General features: G+C 41.7%; 2 protein-coding genes across 10 annotated transcripts in view; one reads left to right on the forward strand and one right to left on the reverse strand.

Annotated features, from left to right (window-relative positions):
• B3GALNT2 (beta-1,3-N-acetylgalactosaminyltransferase 2) lies at positions 1–24,717 on the forward strand. 2 transcript variants are annotated; one of them, XM_065680244.1, is made up of 12 exons: positions 1–240; positions 5,989–6,136; positions 7,443–7,543; positions 8,657–8,727; positions 10,179–10,274; positions 14,540–14,650; positions 15,339–15,417; positions 16,684–16,867; positions 18,487–18,612; positions 21,116–21,275; positions 21,669–21,725; positions 22,088–24,717. In XM_065680244.1, exons 1-12 carry the CDS (start codon positions 138–140, stop codon positions 22,220–22,222), a joined length of 1,371 nt encoding a protein of 456 aa, XP_065536316.1. In that variant the 5' UTR covers positions 1–137; the 3' UTR covers positions 22,223–24,717. The 2 variants fall into 2 exon arrangements, with proteins under 2 accessions (XP_065536316.1, XP_065536315.1); XM_065680243.1 differs by having other exon boundaries at positions 2–240; positions 8,657–8,850.
• The window catches only part of TBCE (tubulin folding cofactor E), a 28,000-nt gene continuing 25,174 nt past the window's right edge, over positions 22,302–25,127 (reverse strand). For all 8 annotated transcript variants that reach the window (XM_065680236.1, XM_065680241.1, XM_065680242.1 and 5 more), the window contains 2 exons: positions 23,820–23,911; positions 22,302–23,568 (listed from right to left, as the gene is read on the reverse strand). In XM_065680236.1, coding sequence (XP_065536308.1) covers positions 23,476–23,568; positions 23,820–23,911 — 185 coding nt within the window. In that variant the 3' untranslated portion in view covers positions 22,302–23,475. The remainder of the gene's footprint in view (positions 23,569–23,819; positions 23,912–25,127) is intronic.

Genomic DNA, 25,127 nt, shown 5'->3' on the forward strand with positions numbered 1-25,127 from the left:
CGGCCGCGGGGCAGAGGGGCCCGGCCTGGGCGAGCGGTGGCGCGGGGAGGAGCCGCGGGCGGCCGGGTCGGGCCGTCACCTCGGCGCCGCGGGGAGAGGCCGGCGCGGGGGGAAGAGGCTGGCTGCGGCGGCGGCCAATGCGAAACTGGCTGGTGTTGTTGTGCCCCTGTGCGGTCGGGGTCGCGGTGCACCTCTGGCTGCTGCTTGGCTGCCCCGGCGGCCCCGGGAGACACCCGGCAGGTAGGGCAGGGGCGCCCCGGGCGGGCAGGGCTCCCTCGCCACCGGCAGACTGGTGAGGAGAGCTCGGGGGTCGCGGGACTGGCCGCTTGAGGGGCTGGGGACGGGGCGGCTCGGGACTGGGGCAGTTACCCGGGCCGGTGGCGACCCTGGCCGGGGGGGGCCCGCTCGGGGAAAGGGGGCTGAGGAGCGGCTGTGGCCGTTAAACGGCCGTGGCCGACTCCGTGCTGCGTAGCGGTGCCGCGTGTCTGTGGCTGCGGGCAGCGCTTCTACCGGCGGGTCTGGCGGCGGCTGCCGGGCACCTGGGGCAGCCCGCCGGGGGACGGCGCCCGCAGCGCCCGCGTGGGTGCACCCTGAGGTGCCGGGTCGCTCCGTCGGGCAGTGGGTAGCCGCGCTGGCTCTGCGGCGCACCCCGCAGGCACCGGCCGCGGTGCGGCGTTCTGTGGGGCTGAGCCCTTTCTGAACGTCCCCAGCGCCATGGATGCCCCCCGCGCCCACCGATCCCACTTGTGCCGGGCTATTCCCGGTGCTAGGAACAGCGCTCCGCGGCGTGCCGGGTCTGCCGTGGCGGTCTTCAACACCCCTGTGGTGCAGAAAGTAACTCGCAGGGTGGGGTGTGATCCAGCACGAGTGAAATCAGACCCCGAAGGGCTGTAGTTGTGATCCTCATAAAATGAGTTGCAGTTTTGAGGCCGCAGGTGTGCATACCTCGTAGAAACAGTCATCTGTTGGAACAGAAACTTTTATCAGCTACCCATCGGTGCTGTCTGACAACATTAAGAAATACTCTACAGGGTATCTGGAAAAAAATGGCAAGGAAAAAATGGTGGGTTTTTACTTGAGATCTTACTAGAACTCTGTCTAGGGACCCAGTAGCCTGTTCACCACCAAAGCCATGCTTTGGTGCCACGGTGCTACGGGTGCCAGCTCCCTGTGCAGTGTACACGACCGTGAGGAAACAAGAGCTTGCTGACTGCCAGCGGCAACTAATAATGCAGGTGTGAAAGATCGTGTATGTTTGCACGTTCTGAAGGCTGCAGAGCTGTACGGGTGCCTCTGTGTCTGTATTCCGGCCATGGAATGTCAAATGAGTAGTGCTCACTCTTGAACTGTAAAAGAACAGGAGTTCTGCCTGTTAACCAGGACTGCGTTTCAATTGCCTGGTTGGGTTTGTTCCTCACCTTTCACTGTGCTGCTTTTGTAACTTCACTGTGTTAATTTGGAGTTGGAAGTGGCAATGTGGGATCTCATTATGACCTTTCCTGCAGAAAGGTGCTTTCCACTAACAAATATTTCTAACGTTTTCTCAGCTGGGGAGGGAGGGAGGGATCTTTGCTCTTCAGAGATTCACTGTTTCAAGCAGTTGCTATCGGCATTTGTGTTTGTTACTGTGAACCTATGTTGCTTTGGATGAAGTTAGGATAATTAGGATTAAAAAACCTCAGTGCCTTTTTTTTTTTTTTGATACTGAAAGACTAAGTGCGCATTTTGTTTGCGAAAGGGTTATTTAGTTGTAACCTGTTGTGTGATGTATTTACATGAGGAGAGAAAACCTGATACCGCTTATGGAAAGAGAACTTATCTCTTATAGGAAAATGCTCAATATTGTACATGTGTGGCCTATTTGTAGGTCTGATTCTCGCATTATAATTTAAGGAAGAGTCTGCCTCTTAGTTTTCAAAGTACCGCCAAATGTACAAGCTGTAGTTACAGCTGCCTTGGCAGAGGGAAGAAGGATGGTTTAAGGGACCTCTTCTATTTCTGCTGGGATTTTGTATAATATTTTTTTTGTTATTATTCAGAGTGTTTTAGTAACATCAGTGCATTCATACACAAGAGTAAGAAATGTCCCTATTTATTAAAAGGCTTCTTGATTCCGAAACTATTTAGGAAGATCAGGTACTGCCTGAGACAGCCAGTCTTGTTTCATTTGATTATGGAGGGATCTTTTTTGCTTAGTGCTCCAGCTCCTCCTTATTACCTTCTAACTGGAATCACTGCTGTGAATAGAAGCTAAATCTGATCATGGGGCAGTGTTTTACAATAGCTGTGACATAAAAATGCATTATTCATGTATTCTTCAATATTGCTGTGTGTCTCAGTAGTTGTGCAGTGTTGAACAGTTGCAAAATTAGCTACCAGTGGAGGTCAAAGGCAGGGTGAACAGTGGAGTTAAATTCCTCTCTCAGTAGTCGTCATGCACATGTACACAAATGGAAATTTGTTAAAAAGTTAATAACCTGTTTTAATGATTGTTTACCTTGACATTGTTGACTTGCTAACCCAAGACTGGAATAGACATCTCTGGCCATCAATTCTGCTTACTGCTTCTAATAAGCAACTCTTGGTCTCTGTCTTAAAATGGCAGCTGGGCAGCCTGAATTTCTTTAGTGAGGGTTGAGGGAGAAGCTGTTCCAGAAGCTTGTTGTCTTGGTTAGAAATGTTTTCTCATTTCTGGCCTAAGCTCCCTTGTAACTGGTTTATGCCCTTCTGTTCTTAAGGCTTTCAGTTAAAAGGTCTTTCTCCTCCTTCAGGTACACCTCCATCATGTAACCATGGAGATCAAAGATATCTGTTTTAAACCTTTGTTTTCTTTAGCTGAGCAATTCATACCTTAAAGCTCATATAGTTCCAGCCCCCCCCCCTGGATAGGAAGACCCTCTACTAGACCAGGTTGCTCCAGGCTCCCATCCAGCCTGGCCTTGAACACTTCCAGGGATGGGGCAGCCATAGCTTCTCTGGGCAACCTGTGCCAGTGCCTCACCACCCTCATAGTGAAGATTTTTCCTAATATCTAATATAAATTTACCTTCTTCCAGTTTAAAGCAATTCAGGTGCTTCTGACATCTACTGGCAAAATAGGCTTTGTTTCAGGACAGCATTTCATTTTTTGCTGTTTGTAGGTCAGATGACTTGAAACAATGTTCCAGTCTTCACCCATTCCATCTACTTCTCTTCATCTATTGGAAGTATTGCCTTTAATAAAACTTCTTTCTTAACTATGCCATGTGAAAGGCCTGTGGTCTGCCTGCATGCTTTGGCCCTCAGTTTTTTCTCGCCCTGTGCAGTGTTACGACTTCCTCTGTGTTCTTGATCCATTTCACCCTGGTGTCACAGAAGATACAGAACACTTTTTTGTAGGCAGTACTCTTTAACTGGAAAAAATAAATAGAATCAGTTCCAGGACCAAGGGCACTAGCCTTTGTTTCAGTGTCCTGACCTTGGTGGCTCCTGCTTTCTTTTTGTTCATCAGTTAATGGGACTGCAATTCACATTTCCAGGCAGGACCTCTGCAAGAAGTGGTTTTAGGTTTAATTTAAGTCCTTGTCTAACTGGTTGCAAGCAAGTGCTATCCAAAGGAAGTTTGTGGGTAGGAAGCTTTAGTTAATTTTCGTAAAAATCTTAGATAAATGCTAATTATAAAATGACCTCGGAAACTTGGGAAGGAACAGACGGACCTGCTTTTAGCACTCCAGGTGGATTCATTGCTAATTGTGTGCTTTAATTGATGGCATAAGTTTTATTGACTAGGAAATTACTCACTGTAGGGCTTCAGTTACAGTGCCTAATCAGAAAGCCCCACACATTCCATGTAATATGCTGCTACATTGCTGATGCTGATGCCCTTTAAGACGTTATTCCTGTTACATTTCTGGGGGTGTGTGGCAGCTAAGAATTGGCCCTTTTGGTTTTGTTACAGTCAATCTTTTACTAGTGAATAATTATGCAACAGATTAAAACCCACCATTTTCTAGAAGCTGCTTCTATGCCATCTGTTGTCCTGTGGTTCAGCACGTACTTCTTCAGTCGCTGGCCTCTGAAAGTGATGCCGTGCTCTGTAAGGAGAAATTCTCCCAAAATGTATACTTTCTTAAGGAAACCAAGTTGTCTGGAGTCTGTTAAGCCTGTCTGTCAGGGAGTAGTATGCTTGGTCACAAAGTTATTTCATATTTTGTAGGCATGTAAACACTAATAGGCTGGTGGCCTTGGAAATTGAAACCTTCCATCAGTGGGTCAGGTTTGGCACTGGCAGTACCTGTTGCAGTTCTGCTTAAAATGCTGGTTGTTTCACAGCCTTCATCTATGAGATCTTACTATAGCATTGTTTCCAGGGGTGGGCTGTGCCCAACAAAAACAATCACCTCACCTTTGATGGGCATGAGATAACTGACAATCTACAAAAAAAGTGACAGTATTTTCCCAATGAATTGGAATTCTTTTTAGAGTTTGCAGTTGTTCTGTAAACTGATGACTGACACATTGCAAACTACTAAGGAGCAGCACTGGAGCTGCGGTTTTGCGTTTTGTTGTTGAAGTAGGTGGCAAAGAGTTCTGCCAGGGTTGGAAAGCAGTGCTTCTGGCTGAAGGAAGGTCTTCACCAGTTGTCTTCTAAATTGCCTGCTGAGTAGAGCAGCCTGAGAGCAGGCTTTTTGTTCCATGGGATCAGAGACTGGTAAGTTCTTTTCAAAGGATAAAGGTGCTGTGCTCCTCGCCCCAAAAAAAGGGGGTGGAGGGGGCATCATTTTCAGTGTTGCAAAAAGGATTGGTTTATTCCTTTTATGTCTATGCTTCTGATGCATTTTCCATTGTTCCCAGATTTGTCTAGAAGTGTTCCAGTGCTGTATCATGAATGGTGTTTAGAGCACCATCATCCCATCAGTATTACTAGTACACTCTGCAATTCAGGACTTTGCTGTCCTATTTCTTTAAGGGACTGCTATTGTGCAAACAGAAAAATCCAGACTCTGCCTGCAGAGGTTTTTCCTCTTTCAACCTGTAAAGGTTGTTCAAAAGCTTGTTTGAAGGCTTGTCTGTTTCAAGGAGTACTGTGCTCCCGCAGAAACCAGGGGTGTGCATCTTAGTGGATTTTATCTCTGATATAAAGTAGGTGCCACAGAGGAGTCCTGTAGCTCTGCTGGCAGAGAAACCTGTAATGCAGATGAGCTATACCAGATTACTTTAGGTGAAGAAGGTTAGAGAGAGGGAAAGACCTGCTTTTACTCATTGGTTTGTTTGTTTTCTCTGTGTGTCAGCATTCTTTGAATCCAATTTAGTTCTGTCCGTTGTGTTTAGATCTTTCACAAAGCAGCGCAGAAGAAAAAAGCATTAAAAAACAGCAATATGATTGCAAAGTCTCAATAATAGGCAGAGAGAACAACCTCGAGTGTGTATGGGTTGGTTTTTGTTTTTTTTTTTGAGGGGTATTGTTCCTTTTTAGTCTTATCTTATGAAGTGGATTAATTGAGAATATCCTAAGTAACTTAGGATAAATCATGCTGGAGGAGGCATCAGGGAGCAAACAAAAGGCCCAGACTGTCTCAAGAGTTTGCAGTGGGACATTGTGTCTTGCCCACAAGGTTTGTGGTGTTTGATAGGAAAGAGAAGGCTAGCAAGGGCATGTTCTCAGGGGGCAGTTTGTTCGTAGGACAGGCAGGCACATATTTCAAGAGTGGAAGATGCTGTCAGTCAAAACCAAGGCTTATGTTCTTGCCTGCTTTATGAGTCACAGTTTCTTAGCTTTGTCACTTACCTGCACTGACTTGCTTGGTTCAGGGCAGTAAAGTTTTCCTAGGTTGCTAGTGAAGGCTATGGCATGTTGAAAATGTTTCCCTGATTGCAAGAGGAATTTTGCTTCTTGTTGTGTTTCAGGTTCCAATTTCTCTTGCTTTTGACTTACATTTTAATTATTGCTTCCAACTCAGGCCTGGTAATATGTGCATTCAATAAATCTTTGTCACTTTATATTTCTAGGTCCACTGGCCTTCTTTCCTCAGTGGAAGCTGAAGCATTATGATGTTATTGTAGGTGTTTTGTCAGCTCGACACAATCATGAACTGCGCAGTGTTATAAGGAGCACTTGGTTCAAGCACCTGAAACAACATTCTGCACTGAGCCAACGGTAATTTCTAGTGTTTTGTAATTTGGTGGGGGGAAGACTATAATGCTTAGATATCTTGATATAATTTTTTTTAAGTATTTCCTTTGTTGACTTATTTGTGAGCATCTTACACGCTGATTTTTTTTTTTTTTTTTTTTGCTTTTACCTGCTTAGTATCATCTGAGACTGTTTCTTCTTCTAGACTATAACTTTTTTATGCAAGGAATAAAATGTGATTGTGTGACAGTTCACTGCTGTTTGTTTTGTAATTACTTGCCACTGTTCATTAGGGATGTATAAGACTTTCCTTCTTCTGTATTGCAATGCACACTTTGCATGGGATACAAGTTGGAATGCTTAGTAGTCCAGGATACTTGAAAGCAGACAGGATTGCATTTGGTGAGAGAACCCCAAAAAACTTAAAACAGCCTCAACTGCAAAGTGCAGGTTTATTTCCCACTGAGCCAGGTGCACAAAACTGCTGCAGTGTGAGTGACCAGCAGAACCCTTCCTGATTGCTTGCATAGACCTGACATTCTACGGACAGCTCTGTTGTTGCTGAGAAGGTTCTGCTGCAGTTCATTCATGGAAACTGTACATCTTGGTACCTGCCTTGCTCTGAAAGCCGTTTACTGTTCTCAGGTTTGGTGCCAGCACACAGTTTGGAGTGAAGCATAGCTACAGTCATCTAAAAATGTTGCCTTTCATAGCTTACATGGATTTCTGGGAAGAGTTCTGATAGGTGAAAGGCTAGGCTATGGTGGATCCTCTTCTACTGCTTCTTGTTTCCTCTTGACTGTTACACAATCACGATTTGGGCTGCAAAGAGCAACCTGTTGCTTTGCTACAATCCAAAATTGAGACGTTTCGCTGTGACAGGTAGTCTGGAGTCCTTGTTCCTTCTTTGGTGCTGTGTGTCTGGGTTCCACACCCCCCCCCCTTTTTTTTTTTCCTATTGCCTTTTAAATGCAGAATATTTAAACTCTTTCCAGTTAAGTAACAAAGCCAGGTGGGGAAGGGCAGGTCTTTGGGATCCCTCCGTGTTCCCTTGGGTCCTTTCCTATTTAGTAGGCTGTCTTAAATCCCATTCCTAGCTGCCAGTCTTCCTACATTCTCATTGTGAAATGTGAAATGCTAATGTGGGTTTGGAATTGAGCCCCTGAGAGGGGATTCACATGATTGCTTTGCATACTAAATACTAATACTTTTGCATTGCTAAAGCATTCAAAGTCTTAATTCTGTGAAAGGCTGTTGTGATGAAATAAGGTTATTGAAGATGGAGGGAGGAGGGAAGAGAACTGGTGTTAATAAAACCAAATTATTTTAGTGTCCTTGTGAAGTTTATAATAGGTGCACACGGTTGTGCTGTGCCAGTGGAGGACCGAGAAGACCCCTACTCCTGCAAACTTCTGAACATCAGTAACCCAGGTATAGCAGTTACCTTTTAAAAATTCAATGATCTGAACTAGAACTAATTGTCTTTTCTGAGAGCAGTTTGGTTGCTTAACTGAGACAGTCGGGCTTGAAAACAAATGCCATCTAGAATTACTGTCTTAGCAGTTGCATAATCTTCCTGTAAGTACCCTGTGCAGGTGTAAAAGGGAGAGATCTTTGGGGGTGTGAAGGGGGAGGCCATTGACTTCTAATGGATCTGTATTTTCCTTGCATTGGGGGGAACAGTCTCTCTCATAAAACATACATTTTTACCTGATCTCTGTGTAAAATGGGGTTGGAGAGAACCAGAATGACTTGGCATAGTGTCATATGTGAAGCAAGTAGCGAGGCATCAGAGTCTCAAGTGTCAGATGGACTTTTCTGGTGACAAAGTAAATTCTAAGCAAGCCTGGCTGATCAGTTTTTCAGATTCTGCTCTAGAGAGAAAAAAAATAAGAAATGTACCATGGGGAAAATAGTAATTGCTGATATATAAAAAAATCATGATTAAAATTGTACATTCTTCTTGCCACCTTTTAGTTTTTATTTAATTTTTGCTCTTTAATTGCAAGTTAACTTAAGACTGTTTGGTACTCTGAGCCATGATGCACCATAAAATGAAACTTCTGTTACTTTCTCTTTGAATGACAACATCCACTGCTTAACCAAGCTCCTGGGAATAAATGGTACCTCAGGGTTGAGGGAGGAAATCATGCCAAAAAGCAGGCAGCAGAATTAAGTGAAGGTGTATGCCATTTTGATGAACAATTATTTTAATATGCTAATATACAGGTATTCATGCAGGCAAATAGCATTTTTTGTCTTCACTCTCGATTTATTGTGTTTCCAATATTTTCTTTGTGGATATGTAGATTGACTTGCAATTGCTGGTAGCCTGCAGATTGCTGCATCACTGAATTTCTTCTTGCTGCAGTCTGCAGCCAGTTGTATCTTATTCTCCTCCAGCATTTGATTATCCTTGTGCATTTGCAAGCCATGCTAATTAATTGGAATGCTTTGCATGTATCCAGTGTGTTTCATATGTGTCCAGTTTTAAATAACTATGAACTCTTCTCACATTACCTCTGTCCTTTCTCTTTCATACAGTTTTGAATCAGGAAATTGAAGCATTCAGTCTCCCTGAGGATGTACCTTCTGAGCTATCTGAAGACAGAATTGTCAGTGTGAACTTTCGTGTACTTTACCCCATTGTCATTACCAGTCTTGGGGTATTTTATGAGGCTGATGGGGTGGGATTCCAGAGGAACATTACTGTAAAACTGTACCAGGCAGAACATGAGGTAGAGTATTGTAGTTTTCTTTTGAAAATTGACTAAAGCATGTTGTCACTTTATTGTGGATGAAATTCTTACAGAAAGTGACGTGCTGTATTGGTGATTAAAAGAGAAGTACTTAACTGACAAGCATAAGAATAACATTTTTCTTCTGTTGCATTGCAAATTCTTATTTCACATACACATCCTGGATGAGGAAAAGATGAAATAATGCTATGAGTTAATTTTAATGCTTTTTTGAAAGAACACTTGTATTTAATGCAAAGACACAGTTTTGATTGTGTTTGAGGTTCTGAAGTATTGATAGGTATTAAGGAATAAAAATTAATCTGTTGAATATATTTAAAACACATAAGCAGAAAGACACATTTGATGCCTTCAAGCAGAGAGATGCAGGACAGCTGTAACTTTTTCTTGTCTGGCTTCTGGCAAGACATTTTGAGGTTTCTAGAAACTGTTATTATTTACAGGTAATAATCAAACTTTGGTGATAATTCACCGCCTCCCAAGCTGTTATGGGTTTGATAGAACAGTTTAGTGCTAACCTGGAGGAAAAGAAATGAATTGGGTATGATTGTTGCATTTGGTATATTGCATTTATCTCTACCAGTAACTTGATAGGCTAATTTCAAGACTTCTGGCTATGCTACAGTAGAAGGAGTTTTAAATTTAAGCTAATAATTAAAATGAAGTATAGAAAATATACTGAAATGTGGTTATTGTGATGGACTTCCAAAGAGTTGGGTTTATAATAGACAAAAAAAAAGTATATTTTAATCAGGTTTATGTTTGCTAAATGTTAGAATTCTAAACCTTGAGAGCCGAATGACTTGATCTGTATTACCTTTTTAATTCCAGTGAAGGAAAAAAATTAGTATCATAGGAGTGCTTGGAGACTGTTTTCTGAAGATTGTGAGTCTGACAATGCAGTCTAGTGCAGAATCTTTTCAGTCATTTGGTGGCCTACATAATATAGTAGCAATTAAGTTTTAGGGGTCAGTTAATCCTCCAGTGCAATTAATAGTAGTCAGCTGTTTAAACAGAAGGCAGGAAGTCCGTAAACAAAGACGGGTCTGAGTGTTCCAAGGGATGTGTTCTGGTGATTGGATTCTAGCTGAACTTGCACTTTTGTTCCATTGTTGATTGCTTCCACCATATCAACCCAATACTTGAATTCCATGGAGTCCGAGACTGTTGTGAGAATAAAACTTTCACTAAGCTTTATACAATCAACGAGCCCCCTTCCATTGTAACTGAAATGATCAAGATTTGCATAATCTCACACCACTTTTAATGTGTTTTGGTTTTGTTTCTTTCTTTTCTGTTGTTCACAGGAAGCTCTCTTCAGTGCTCGCTTTAGTCCACCAAGCTGTGGAGTGCAAGTGAACAAATTGTGGTACAAGCCAGTGGAGCAGTTCATTTTGCCAGAGGTATATGCAGAACCGCCTGAAGTCCTTTTAAATCAGCTGGAGAGACTGATAAAACTGGCCGTTGCATGAGGCAGAAAAGGGCAAGGGAAGACCTTGGGAATGTTAGCTGAGGGGATATGCTGAAAATCAGAATTTCTTTTTCACCATCTCATTATCACCAGTAGTTTTCAAAGCAAAAGCCTGGAAAATACAAATTGATTTAAAAATTACATTGACAAATAGTAGCAATTTCAGCAACTTTTTCAGTTTCTGAGTGAAAATTGTGCCTGCTTCAATTCTGTGGAAGTGTTTACCAGAGAATGAGACACTTCTTTCCACCTCCTGCTTTTTCATACATTAGTACACAAGATGAGGAGGGGAGGATGGCACAGATTTTTAGGGAACAGCTGGAAAAGGGGTTACTCCTTCTGATAACAGCAAGATGATGTGTGTTATGGTTGGAATGATGGTATTAGTTGAACAGTTGTAATTAAAAAGCTGTTACTGAGGGCCACTGAAATTTTGGTTGTTGCTTTTGTGGATGCACAAGTGAGGATTTTTTTGTTCAATGAACCATGCAAAGAAACAAGAATTTAGAACTTCAAGATCTTTAGGAAGGTCCATCTGTAATGTACTAGAGGAGGTATGTGGTGCACAAAAGACTGACATTTGGAGTTTCAAAACCTGTCAACATCCTTCGGCAGAGGTGCGTTGTTTGTTTTTAATGGGGGGCCCCCTCAGAAATTTGGGAGAAAACTGCTTTTTGGTCAGTAATGAGTGTTAACGTTCTTGCTTGTCCTGAGATACCGTTAGCTAAAGTAACAAGGCAGGGTCTTTTTTATTTCAACTTCTTTGGGACTGGGGATGCAGTCCAAGAGCAGGGTTTTGGTATAGGGATATAGAACCTACTTGTGCCTGCTTAGGATGGAAAGTGATTAAACACTGAAGGAACAGAATATAGGTAGGAAAAAAACCTGATATTGTTACAGTGAACGTTTAATGAATACAAGTTGATTTAGAATGAAAATTCTAGTTCCGCAGACACTCCCAGGTACAAGGATCCCGGTGGACCAGTGATACCTCACTAAATATGTCAGCTGCCATTTTAGGCTGTTTCCCTCCACTTCAGTGTTCTCCCATATGACTGGATCCTTGCTGCTATTTCTGTAAGATGTCTTTGGGTCTGGGTTGTTCTCTTATGCCAGAAATCAAGTGTTTTATGAAAGAATGGAGCACAAGAGGAGAGGACATTTGGGGCCAGTTTAATCCCTGCTTTATTCCTCTGGGTAAGAATGAATGCATTGGAAACCTCTTTTTAAGGCAAATCAGCAGCTGATTAACTGGTTTCTCATCTGAACCAGTTTTTAGTGAATACTGTGCATGTTTGTTATGCTGGCCAGAGACCTTTCTTGTGAGCAGACCTCTTGCAGTATTTTGTGCTATATGTTTGACAATCTAATTTGATATCAAAATGATTCAGGGTTTTTTGCCTCTTTTAAAAAAAGAGTATTGGTTAGCCAGTGGTTTGGTAGTTTAACATGCAAGCCTTTTCCCTGTAAGACTTTGTTCTGATACACTAATATTCTAGGCAGTTGTAATTTTGCTATAAATGATTGCCGTTTTCCTGAGAGGCAGATGGGAAGTATTTCATTTGGAAAGGGGATATTAGTATTCATATATTTCTTTGTGTGGGCTTCCTTAATCTGATACGTGTCATGCACTGAATGCTTACAGAATAACATGATGTTTCTAATGTAGATTAATAGGACTTATGCACAGCATGTAGTCTCCTGTGATACTTAGGATGCTGAACCGTACAAGATGATTCAGAGGAGATAGAATGCCCACGTGTTCCTATCTGCTTGTTTGAGAGCAGTAAATTTAGTGAACTGTTTAATTGTCGTAAGATGCTTTCTGAGACATCTATTCTCTGCCTTTTCACCTTCAAGAAATAATGGGTTGTACAGACTGCTGAAGAGTGTCATTCATCTTCCAGCTGAAGTGCTGCTCTTTCTGTTGTCTTGGGGAAAGGAAGGGAAATGCGGCACTAGAATAAGCATCTGGCAAGCCAGATTGTCAAAGTCAGAATCGGTCATTTGGTTTTGGAATGACTGAAAGCACAGAAAAGCAGAACCACTAGCAGATAACTAAAACTCGCGCAGGAGCGCTTACAGCCAAGTCTTAGCAATGCACTTACTCTGTCAAAAAGCCACGGGTTGCTTGCGTGAAAATGGGACTCTGTACTGTGCATGCTCTGTATTACTAATGGGGAGTAGTTGGAGCAACCAAAAGCAAAGCACCGTTTGACATTAGGAAAGGAGTTTGACAGGTCTGCATTATGTCAGTACACCTGTTCGGTATTCACTGTAAATGCCACTGCACTCTGGCAGCAACAAGGCTGGAATTTAAGTGGGGAAAAGCAGATGATGTAGTCTCAGGTGCGCCACTATTTTTTTTGCTTTAAGCATGTTCAGGCCTCAGCTTACTTACTCAGTAAGCAGCTTAGAGTAAGAACAGCTGAAGGCTAAAGTCATTAGAAAATTTGCTTACAAGTCTCTCAACCTGGAAAATACGATAGTTTGCAGCTTTAGAACACCTTGCACTGAGGTTCACTGGTAATAACTGATTAAGACTTGTGGCACAGGTTTGAAGTCAGTAATAGTCAGTGGTGAGAATTCTAATGTTTCTGGTTGCTAAGTGAAAGGACTGTCATGCTCACGAAACAATTTGCCAAAGGCTGTGTGTGTAAACAGGGCAGGGAAGTGAGATTAGAGCCTAGTCCCTACAGCAAAAAACACTAGAATGGGAGATGACAGCCTCTGCAGATAGAGAAATTGAGCTTTTGGGTTTTACTGTGCAGGGTATTAAGGGGTTCTGCAGCTAAAAAAAATCAGTAGTGGTCCATTTGTTTTGGTAACTCACAAGTAATTAAACAAACAAGGGGAAGATACTGAGCATGCAAGTCAGGCTTGAATAAACACTGACCAGCTCTGTCTAGTATGTGTTTGTAAAGCTGGCATTATGAATAATAGATGGGAGACTTCTGAAATATGCAGCTGGCATTACATACCGAGACTGCTGCAAATGTTAAGACCTGCTTCTAGAGGAAAACAATGAATTGAGCTGAAATCTAAGCTAAACTTAATGGTATGTCAGTAACTGGGGAGTTTGTGGAGAAGGTTTTTGGAGCACAAAGAAGCTGAAATGGAGAGGAGCTGAGATCAGTACAAGTAAATAGACTTCCTACTGCAACAGAAATGTGTCTACAAATAGTTGAAGCCAGTTATTTCTCTGTTCCAAGGTCCACACTAGCTACTAGTGTTTTTCCTGTGAAACTGGAGAAACAAATCAGAACGTGCTCATCTAGCGGTCAGGGGTATGATCACCCTGCACCTAGTCTGTACGACCTTGTCGTAAGGGTGAAATTGCTTTTAAAAAATTGTAATACTACCAGTACGCTTACCTGTACAACACAGCTCTTGTCCCCTCACGTGCCCGCGGGGGTCTTCAGGAAAGTCTTACATAAAATGGGTAATAGTTGCACTGTTAGCTGGATGAGTTTCAAGTTGAGGTGAAATGCTTTAAAGAACTTTTGGTCTTATTCTTGTGTGTCTATCTATCTGTCTATCCATCCATCCATCTATCTATCTATCTATTCACACAAACCATGGAGTGACATAACTTAAATAGATAGTTAAACCCAGAAAGTTTTAAATCTATTCACTTGTCTTTCTTCTTTCCCAAGACGGGAGGTCAGAGTTCTGTGACTCTCCTACAGTAGCTTGTGACAGCTTTGCCAGGATAAAGGTGGCTGTATTTTCCCTTGAGTTTTGCTGATGTCAGGATTGAGTCTCTGATCTCTGGTTTTGGCACATAACTAAAAAGCTGCTCTTATTTCCAGATCTGTTTTAACGTATTCTCTTTGTAACGCTGGATTTTGTAGTTGATTTTTAAAAATTCACTTCAGGTCATCTTTAAATGCCATCTTAGTGAAGTTAAAAATCCAAAGCCTTTTACAGTAGGCTTCTGTTAAAAGTTTAATGTTCCCAATACAGAGATTCATGATTAGCCTTAAAAGCATGATTACATGTTACCGAGTTTCACAGATGTATTTCTTTCATGTGTAGCTTGTTTTACTTACACTTCAACAAAAATGCCTTACGTTGTGCGTTCAGGCTGTAACTTTCACGAAGCTGACTATTTTAAAATGAAACCCCCAAACTGTTTGATTTTCATCCTTTGAAGTCGTTGAATAGCTGCATAACAGCGTTTTACTCTTTTACCAGAGTTTTGAAGGTACCATTGTGTGGGAAAGCCAGGATCTTCAGGGTCTTGTTTCAAGAAACCTTCACAAAGTGACGGTGAATGATGGAGGGGGTGTTTTCAGAGTCATTACCGTGAGTCACAGCACTTTCCTTTTCACCATGCTTCTGTTTTACTTACAAGTCTTGGGTATTTAGCATTTCACTTTCCTCTATGACTCTGTTCATTGTTAATTCAGTTGGCCGCCTTCTGTTGTCTTGGAGGGCAAATTTGCTTTGCCTGGGGAAAGGGCAAGGGCATGCAAAAAATTATGCTAGTAAGTGGCATTTTCTTTTAATTTGAAGGGAGTAAAGTTCACCTGTTGTCTTTGTCAGGTGTGAAGCAGTATCAGGGTGTCAGATGGCAAAATGTGGGTCAAAAATCCTGTGCTGTACTCCCAAGTGATGAAATTAAGCCTGTTTTTCGCTTTTTGGCAGTGTGTCTCTCTTCCTGTCAAAACATTGCTTGCTTAAACAGGCTGTGCTGTTGTAACTTAGCATTAACTGTAAATAACTTTACATTCTGATCTCGGCTTTGAAACCATTGTTCTAAAAGTTTCAGTGGGACCGCTGGTTTTAGGTGAAACTTGAGAAAATGCCACAAAACTTTACGGTTAAAAATGTAAGCCTGAGTCTTCCACTATGCAGGTACCTAAACCGGAAGAGCTTTAAGTGAATTTAATTCTAAGGTGCACCTATGTCATGCCTTCAAACCGCAGGGAAAACCAAATCAGTAATGAGAGATGAACTGATTTATTTCTTTCCCTTTATCTGTCCCTAGCAGGCAGGGGAAGGGTCACTGCCACATGAGCTCACAGAAGGTGTGGAGGGAGTAGCAGGGGGTTTTATCTACACTATTCAAGGTAAGTCTACAAAATGTAGCATCGCATTTGATGTTAATATAAAACAGGAACTTTAAACTACATTTCTGAGGTAAAATTTGAGCTATCTCTATGAACTTGATCATCTTGTTTTCTTTTAGTAGAAACGATTAATTTCTTTCCATTCTGGGGGGAAGGGGTGGTGGTGTTATGCCTAATGTCAATGTCCTGATGTGGTTTCGTTGCTTCCCTTTTGTTGGTGATGCCAACTGACTTGCAGCCCTTTGTCTTTTTAATAGAAATACCTCATTTTATCTAGACTCTCTTCTCTGTCCTTCTTTTTGTTACCCAAACCCAAGTTAAAAAAGATTGAAAGTTACCAGGGAAAGATTTCATTGCACACATTTTTTCCAGTCCTGCTGCTGCTGCTAGAAGTACTGTGTTGTGATGTTTAATGTGAACTACTGACAGACAGTGACTACCTAACATAGCCTGCTTTTCCACCCTTGTTGTTGGTGTTTTACACACTTTTCAGCAGAAAGTTCAGAGACTCCATAGAAGCCCTTTCCAATGCCTGAGATTTCAGCCACATAGCACTAGAGGAGATGTATCCTTGTCAGTCCATCATAGCCCACAGAAGGAGTGACCTTCAGAGCGTTATTCCCATGGCCTGGCAGATACAACTGGGCAATCTGTTGTCTTCTTATCTGTGTAGGAGCCTAAACTGAGGTGTGCTAGAGCCCTTATTTAGAAAGTTCTTCGATACCACAAACTATTTCCTTACAACAAATTTAGTATTCCTACAATGCTTGGTATTTTTTAGCCTCTACCAGCAGTCAGTTCTGTGATGCGGCTCAGCAGGGGCTACCCGTGCTATATCAAAGCAACGTGAATCTGATTATATTTAGCATCAGATTTTTGTTTGTTTGCTTGGGGGTTGTTTTTTTAATGCTAGACATGCTTAGGAACCATGGACATCACGGCAGCCTTTGTACTCTACCAGTAAGAGTTAATAGGGAAGTCCCAGACAGCTGTTTATATTAAAGACCCTTACAAAGTTGAATCCTTTCATTACTGAAATGTTAGAGAATACTTTTTAACTTGAACTGTCTGTATCAAACCTTACACAAAAGATCTGCAACTTTTAACACTTCACAGAAATTTTTAATTACAGGATTTTCATAACCCTGTTGAGTTGAACACTTCTTCAGATTCATTTGTCAGTATGTCGTGTGCGATCCGAGAGAAACATCCGAAATAGAATGCAGAGGTGCATCTTTGTTTAATGATGGGTGTTGTTTCTCTCAGAAGGTGATGCTCTTTTGAAAAGCCTCCATACTCGCCCAGAAAGGTTTACGAGTCACATAAAAAATATTGACAAAGAAGATGCTTTATTGAAGGAAGAAAGCAGCACCTATGATGATATTGTCTTTGTAGATGTTATTGACACTTACAGAAATGTTCCAGCCAAACTGCTGAACTTCTACCGATGGTAAGTTGAAAAGAAAGTATTTCCTCTTGGAAATGCTGTTTGTAGGGCAAGGTGATTCAGCACATTACTCACCTGGCAGGTTCCATGAAATACATAGCTGTATCTCGCAATTCTGGGGACATGTAATTAGTAACATAACAGGATCTATATTTCTTGAATGCTGACCCTTGGTGCCTCAGGTGAGCATGCGCTGGCAAGAAGGCTTCTGCTCTAGGAGCCCTGGTGTGAAAACTTCCTTGCTTCCTTGAAATTTCTTTTGTTTCTGACTGAAAACTAGCAGCTTTGACCTATTAAGGGATTGCTTTTGACCAGTTTGTATACTTAGTGTTTCAGTTTGCTTGATTCTTGTCCTGTCACTGGGCACCACTGAAAAGAGCCTGGCTCTGTCTATTTACACCATCACTTCAGGTACTTATACACATTGGTGATGCTCCCTGAGCCTTCTCCAGGCTCAACAGTCCCAGCACTCTCAGCACCTCCTCATAGAAGAGATGCTCCAGTCACTTAATCATCTTGGTGGCCCTTTGCTGCACACTCCATCCAGTCAGCACATGTCTCTTGTACGGGGGTGCCTAAGGCAGCACCTGGTACTGCAGATGTGGCATCACCAGTGCTGAGTAGAGGGGAAGGACAGGAAGCTTGTGTACAGGTGGGGCAGAAGGCCAAGTGGAAGAATTTGCACAGTGTATTACGTTGTGTTGAATCTAATAAGTTTATTACCTCAAATTTATCACTCTTTCCATTACTCTGAGACAATTCTGTCAATTAATTGATGTTGCTGTGGAGGAAGAAATAGCCGAGAGTTTTAGTTGCTTGTAAGATTATGTATGCCCTTAGCTAACAAATTAATGATGTGAATGTAACTGAAAAACTGAACCACGCTTTCAGTTCTAAAAAGGGAGTTTAAACGACAGGACTTAGATCCTTGTGATCATTTCTTACCGGTTAGCAAATTTTTCAAGATTTAGTAATCAAAAGCTTCAGGAAAATGCCTTTCTTAGTAAGAGTTACCCTTAAAACCAATGTTCCTGTAATCAACCCAGGAATAGTGCCTAGAATCTTAATCTGTTTTGGGTATTTTACAAATGACAGATACTCAACTGTTTCAAACAGGTAAAGATTACTTTTGTCATATTTGAAGGGTGCTTTATTGAGGAAGAATTAAGTACCAAGTTGTTTCCACAGATGTTTCTTACAACCTTCTGCAGTTGTATTGCCCTTGAACTGACTGTCTCATCCTGAAGAATAGGCTACTGACATGTAGCCAGTGGCTTTGAACAGCTGTGCTGCCATCCTCATCAGGGATTCATATCCCTCTGAGGTCAATACTGTGTAAGACAGATTCGTACACCCACCATCTGTCTTGGAGAACAAAACTTCCAAGTTTGTTTTCTCCTGCTTATACATAAATCCATGTTATAATCATCATTGGATGCAGCTGCATCTCCTTTCTGTAGCGAGTCAGCCTTGATCAGGAGGGAAAACATTTAAAAGCCAAGGGTAGGAAGAACATTCCTTCCCCCCATGCTTCCCTAAAAACCCTTGTGGCACGTTCTGTTGTGTGACTGTAGTTTGTGGGCTGCAGCTCAGCATCTCATTGCTTTGCTTTTTGGCTACAGGACAGTTGAATCGACAAGCTTTGATTTGTTGCTGAAGACGGATGACGACTGCTACATTGATTTGGAGGCTGTTTTTAACAGGATAATGCAGAAAAAAATGGACAGGCCAAACATTTGGTGGGGGAAGTGAGTTGTTTTTATTTTAACTTAAGAGATACCACATCTTTAGTGAATGGTTTACTGCTTTAAGTCCGTTTTCATGTGGGTTTTCCTCTTCTGTCTATGGAAGCTAGTTATAAAAAGCAGGACTTTTGTATGTGTAAAACTTTGAAACTCAGAATAGAGAAAGCAGTCCTTCACAATAGCTTTCCAGAGTGTGTCTTTACAATGAGTTAACTTGCTGAATATCTTACTTAAGTTTTAAAATGCGTTGCATATTGTCTTTGCTGTGGTACTGAAGTAAATAAAAGCATTCCAGCAGTGACGTTAAAAGGCCAGTACGTACTGGACTTGTAAATGTTACTTTTTTTGAAGCCATTGTGATTTTTCTGGTGGGCTTGAAGAAATAGGATAAGTGAGAGAAACAAAATTGCCTTTATAGTCTGCACTTTATTTGAAATGGTAGACCTGATTCATGAATTCTTGATTGAGTTTCCCAGCCTGTATTACACTTGTGAATAACTAGGAGGATCAAAATAGCCCATCTCTTCCTTTCCTTCTAACCACGGAATGCATTGCTACACTGCTGCAATGGAGCAGAAATGCTATGCTGCTATAGCATTCAGTATAGCACAATGGCTCAATGTTTTTTCCTGTTGCCGTCTGCTTACTGAAGAAAAGCTGGCCTTTGCTGCTAAAGGTGGCTTGCTTCATAAATCTGGTACTGACTGTGGCTTACTCGTAAGGTCATTTAATAAGGTGTTTGGAAGTGTGTGTGTGTGTGTGTGTTTAATAGCTGGGTATCTTGTGATGATCTCAAAGATCTGTGTGGTGAGCATGTGTTCCGTAGCCTGTAGAAAAACTCTGAGTGCCTGATGCCTGTTAAATTTTACCCCAAGACAAGGCTAAGAGTGAAGGTGAGGTAGGCTCCTTCTAGCAATTTAAAAGGTCAGGATCTTCTGGACAAGGTGGAAACCAACGTGCAAAAGTTAAAATAGCACCGCATATAAGCTGTCTGGGCTGCTGTTCCAGCTGATATAGGGAAGGCTCTTCTGGACTATGTTCTTGGCTGTTAGAGCCAAGGAGGTGACACCAAAGAGATTGCCCTCCTTCCCTCTGCTGTCCCTACCCATACAGTGGTAGGTGTCCCTGTCTTTGTGTTGCTGCCTGTTACGGGCATGTTCCTTAGCCAGAGTTTTCCGCTTACGTGTTCTGCTTTCTGTGTGAACACCAAGTATGCAGGTGTTTTCTGAGTGGTTCTGGGGCCCCTTACAAGCTCTCCTGCCTTTAGACTCAGTGACATCTTGTATATTTAGACTTGAGCGTTGGGGCGAAGTAAAAATGAAATGCTTTTCAGTTTCTCCCCGAGCTGGTTGTGGTGTGTGGAGACCTTAACTTCCTGAGCAGAAGGTTCATATATCATATACGTATAACCCTCCTCAGTCTGGAGGAGTTTGCACCCTTCCTGCTGTGACATGCCAGAGTGAGAAACACTGAATCTAAAGTGAATTCAGGGATCAGATCTGACTTTTATCTGCTTTTTAACATGTCAGCTTCAGCTGTGAACATGTGGAGTCTGGTAACAGATCTGCCGCTCAAATGCAGTTCCTCCCCTACAGGGCTGTTGTCTGAGGTGACAATTCTTAGAAGCTCATGACTTGAGCCTGTTTGCAAAAAGGGGCAGAACCTGCTGCATTGGCATAGTTATGACACTTCCTTAGCTCTGAGAGCGTGAAGTACTGTGAGTGCAATGGCACCAGCCTGTTCCCAAACAAGAGAAGCGGAGCATTTCTCACTGCCTGGCACAGCAGTTTAACAGAGTCTGTAGCGCTGTGTGGTGCAGCAGGGTGTTAAAGCTGTGCTGCATTGCCTGGGGATGGGAATCAGAGTGTGCACGGCAGGCTTTCTGCAGGCCTCCAGTAGCGAGTACAGTCTGTCTTAGAGAAGATGAGTGCCAGGAAGGTTTTTTGTAACTCTGATGGCAGCCTTTCTTTATCATCCACTTTGCTGAGTTTCATCTGGAAAACAGCTTAGAGAAGGTATATATAAAACCCAGTACTTAGCTTTGCTTCCTGTTTCTTAAGCAGCCACTAGTTTTATCAGGAAAATGAAATGTGTAACATGGTTGTAACTGCACTCCTGCTGGAGGCACCAACTTTGTATTGCGTTGGTTAACCAAAGGCACACAGATGTGCCATTACAGAAGACAGGTAAGGCTACCTGCGCTTACCTGGATCAAAACCCAGCAGCAGGTGCAGACATGCTTAAGACCTGACTGTCAGTGTTGTGTTTGTTTCTGTTTTGAGAACTTCCTATCCTTACCCAAGACTGAGACCAACCAATAGTTACACTTAAAGCTGTTGTGTTTGATTACATGGGTGCTCTGGGGAACTAAGGCTAGGAATTACAATCACCTTCTGCTTCTTCCTGTTACTATTGTTTATCATCAGCATTACTTCAGTTGTTAGCAGTGTTCATAGGTTTCACATAGAGCTTTGTCTAAACATCTCACGGCTAACTTGGTCTTCAGTTTCAGACTGAATTGGGCAGTTGATCGTACTGGGAAATGGCAAGAGCTGGAGTACCCAAGCCCTGCATATCCAGCTTTTGCTTGTGGGTCTGGCTATGTCATCTCCAAAGACATTGTTCAGTGGCTGGCAAGCAACTCTGAAAGATTAAAGACATACCAGGTACGAAAACTTTGGTTCACTTAAACTTGTCTGGGGAGCAGCATGTGTACTGTATGAGTTGGAAAGAACACTGCTCAAGTGTTTGAGTTGGGTTGTCCTAGTTGGCTTTTTGCAGTGCTTTTGGTTGCTACGCTTAGTGTCTGTTGTAGGTCGAAGCACAACTATGTTGGACTGAGAACCTCTGGAGGTGTAATACTCTTTTTAAGAACAATATGTTTTCAGAGGAAAGCTGGGTGAATTAATTTAACACCTCTAAAATATACAGACATAGCTTTTTGTGAATTAGGATAAATTGCATCACGTACCAGCAGTAAAAAAAGGTAACTACAAAGTCATGCCTCGTGCTTTCCTGGTGCTAACATCTGTATGGTTTGTCTTAATGTGTCATCTCAGGGTGAAGATGTGAGTATGGGCATCTGGATGGCAGCTGTAGGACCTAAGCGATATCAAGTAAGTCTGAAGAAATTCCCTGCGCTTTTGGAAAGAGAACATGGCTGTTGCTCCAGCTAGCATGAAATAGGGAAATTATTAATATTTTTTTAAATTATAAATAAATAAAAGCAATTGGATTAAAATCCCCCAAGTTGCTCAGAGGAATTTAAAAGAAAAAAAAAATAAAATCACAAACCCCTCATGCTCCAAATAGGTCTAGCAGATCAGAGAGGGACATACATACACTGTGAGTTGGTGACCTCTGTGTGTAAAGTTTGTTGCTAGACACAATGAAAACCTGATTCTTGGAAGTAAAGACTTTTGAAGACTAAATTATTTGTAAGAAAAACAATTGAAATGGTTCTCTCTCTAACAAACAGGATAGTCTCTGGTTATGTGAGAAGACGTGTGAGAGCGGCATGCTGTCTTCCCCACAGTACTCTCCCCAGGAACTGAGAGAGCTCTGGAGACTAAAGGAACTTTGTGGGGACCCTTGTAGATGTGAGGAAAGATGATGGATTTGCCTTGGAAAACAGGGTAGCATATAACGATCATGGAAAAGTGTACATTTGGATTCATTCTTGGAACAATAAGGAGTATTAAGGTATCTTTTAATGTTGGCTTTCAACTAAAGTATTACAATATTTGCACATCCCTTTTGATAATTACAAGTGGACTGATACTATTAATTTTCTATTGTATAGGTGTTGATCTGACAAAAACCAAAATGTTTAAGATAAAAAATTTCCTTTTTATATAAAGTCAAAGACCTACTTGTAATTAATAAATGCACATAAGAATGCCAACTAGCCTGTCTTTTATAAATTCAAGTACTACTGATTGATTTAGCTCAATGTCGAGACCTACCAGGCTCCAGTGGAGAGCTGTGCTCAGCACCAGGGCCCTGGGTGAGAATTGCTGCAGCCAGTCCTGTGCTGTGCAAGGGGCTGCCCTCAGCTGTGCAGGGGCTGGGACAGCTAGGGGTTAGGACTTATGTTTAGTTGTTTATATTGTTGTCATTTTAGATAAAAACAGTATCAAAGTTTGCTTATACCAAATCTTCAAGTACTGCAAACTTGTCCTGATTAGGAGGGATTGCTGATAGCTCACTGTGGTGTTTAGATATGAATCTGAGGGTACACGAAGGCAAGTAAAGAAAGATTGAAACACATGGAAGAATGCCTTGCAGTATGCTGAGAACTTATTTATAGTGTGGTACGTTAACAGTGTAGTACTGGTAGAATAAAGGTCTATCAGATTTTGACCTGAAATAGTCTAAGGCTGTGTAGATACTTCTACGATTACGTTATTTTACTTTTGTTTGCTTTAAGATAGGTGAAAACAAAGTGAGCAAGCAGCCTCTTTCAGTGCAGCACTAATTTTGTCCTATTATACACAGAGAGATGACAACTAAATCAAAATCACATACTTAGCTCACAAAAGAAATTGTCATCACTGCAGTGGGAAGGCACTGTACGAAATTTTGGCAAAAAGGTTACCTTGAGTTTTATTTCATTTAAGCATTTAAGCACTATTTGGTATCTGTCAAGTAAGACGATTCAGTCAAAAGCAAATGCTTTCATGGAGACTGACAATCAAGTTTAGGAGCTGACAGTATTCTTGTGTAGCCCTCAGTGCCATGTGTCATGGTCACACTCTTCCATATGTGTGTTCAGGCACAGGCTGTCTGCCCTGTCTGCAGGCAGCCTTTAACTCCTCTGCTGCTCCAGCGCTGGCTGTTCCCTCAGTCTAGCACGAGAGGCCCTTCTTACCACCGTACTAGCACACAGTCTCCATTCTCTATTGAGTAGAACTGCAAAGGCTTTAAGTCATTGTCTAGTTCAACTTCTTTTCCTTCCAGCTAGAAATAAGAAAGGAAAAAACCCTGATCAGACTTACACTGAAACCTGCTCATGTAAACCAAATACAGACCAGCCAGTTGCAGTCAGGGAGGATCTGGCATATTACAGGAACGAAATTAGGTCCTAAATTACAGCATGAAGTCTGGCCTCCTTAAGTGAAATCAATGTCATTAGGTAGGAGTTTAGAAAGTGCTGTTGCCCTCTAGCAGCATGCAGTGTTTTATTGTTGAATTACCCATTTTTAACTTACTTTAGAACTTTCATAGGACAGTTTCAGTTCTGAACCAGGAATTTTCAGTAGGCGATACAGCAATCCTTTGACCCTCTGAATAGTCATAGACTCTGCCAAGGGGAAAGAAAGAAAAGTTATTAGAAAAATGCTGCTAGCACTGAGCTGTAGCAAAGTACTAGTGTTTCAACTGTACTTGCTTATAGCAACAGTGAAAGGCTGTATTGCTGCTTCAGTTCTAACACTGCAATAATACCTTTTGTACCTGAAACCATAACTGCTAATATAAAACTGAAAATGGTTTAATCTCTGGGGGAAAGGACAGGATATGCTACTATGGTTGAAGCGCGCTCTGATCCCTTGTACCAAACTGAAGTGTTACAGCTTCATAATTCACCTTTTTTGAGTTTGTATTTACTATGTGCTAAACCAAGTGACCTTTGGGACACACACCAGTCAGGTTCTGACCACTTGCGTCTGGTGACTGTTCCTCGAAGTTTTCATTACCAGGAACTGGCTTTCCAGCACAAAAAAGTGAATGTCCCTGTGGAACTAACACCATTCTTACAAATGGCATTACATTAAGTAGTCCCAAACCAATTGCCAGCAGAGTTGTAGAGTGCTTTATATTATCAAGTCAGTTACACAAAGGGGTATTTTTTGTAATGGGTCTGGAATGAGTAAATGTAGTTTGTTCCAGAGGCGATACCTGTGTTTGCAATAGATACACTCAATTTTTTGGTTGAACTTTCACTTCTATTGAAGCTTTACCTAAAGGCACAGCAATAGGGAGTTATTCCTGTAATACCACACATTGTACTTAGACAAATATTTTTCTATCAGACATTTTTGTAAAAGCTGTATCTATCTGATTTTATGCAACTTGTGATAATAAATGTGATTTTTATTTTAGAATAAAGCTCGAGTAAGTCTTTTCTCTCAGACTCCATTTCACATCTTTTCCAAAACACCAGTCTGATTTGGAACAAAGTCTATTCATTCTAGTCTCACTACAGGCACTAAAACTTCAAAAGACAAATCTGATACAGGTCAGAATTAGATTTCTAACTTAATGTATTAGATACTAGATCTTATTATCTTGTTATTTAGTTCATACTGTTACGAGATGTCATAGTTGTTAATTAGTCTTTGATTGCCTCAAGCATATTTATCATGAAATGAGCAGCAGAAGTCGCAAGACAAGCATCAGCTTTCAATCTTCAAGCTGGACTTCAAGTAAGTATGAAGGTCAGAAAAGCAATGGCTTTTTCAAACAATTTCTGCCTTTGTCATTTCTTTATATGACAGAGTTGTCAGGGGAGAATCTTC

This window comes from Lathamus discolor, chromosome 5, assembly GCF_037157495.1.
Source record: "Lathamus discolor isolate bLatDis1 chromosome 5, bLatDis1.hap1, whole genome shotgun sequence".
Lineage (NCBI taxonomy): Eukaryota > Metazoa > Chordata > Aves > Psittaciformes > Psittacidae > Lathamus > Lathamus discolor.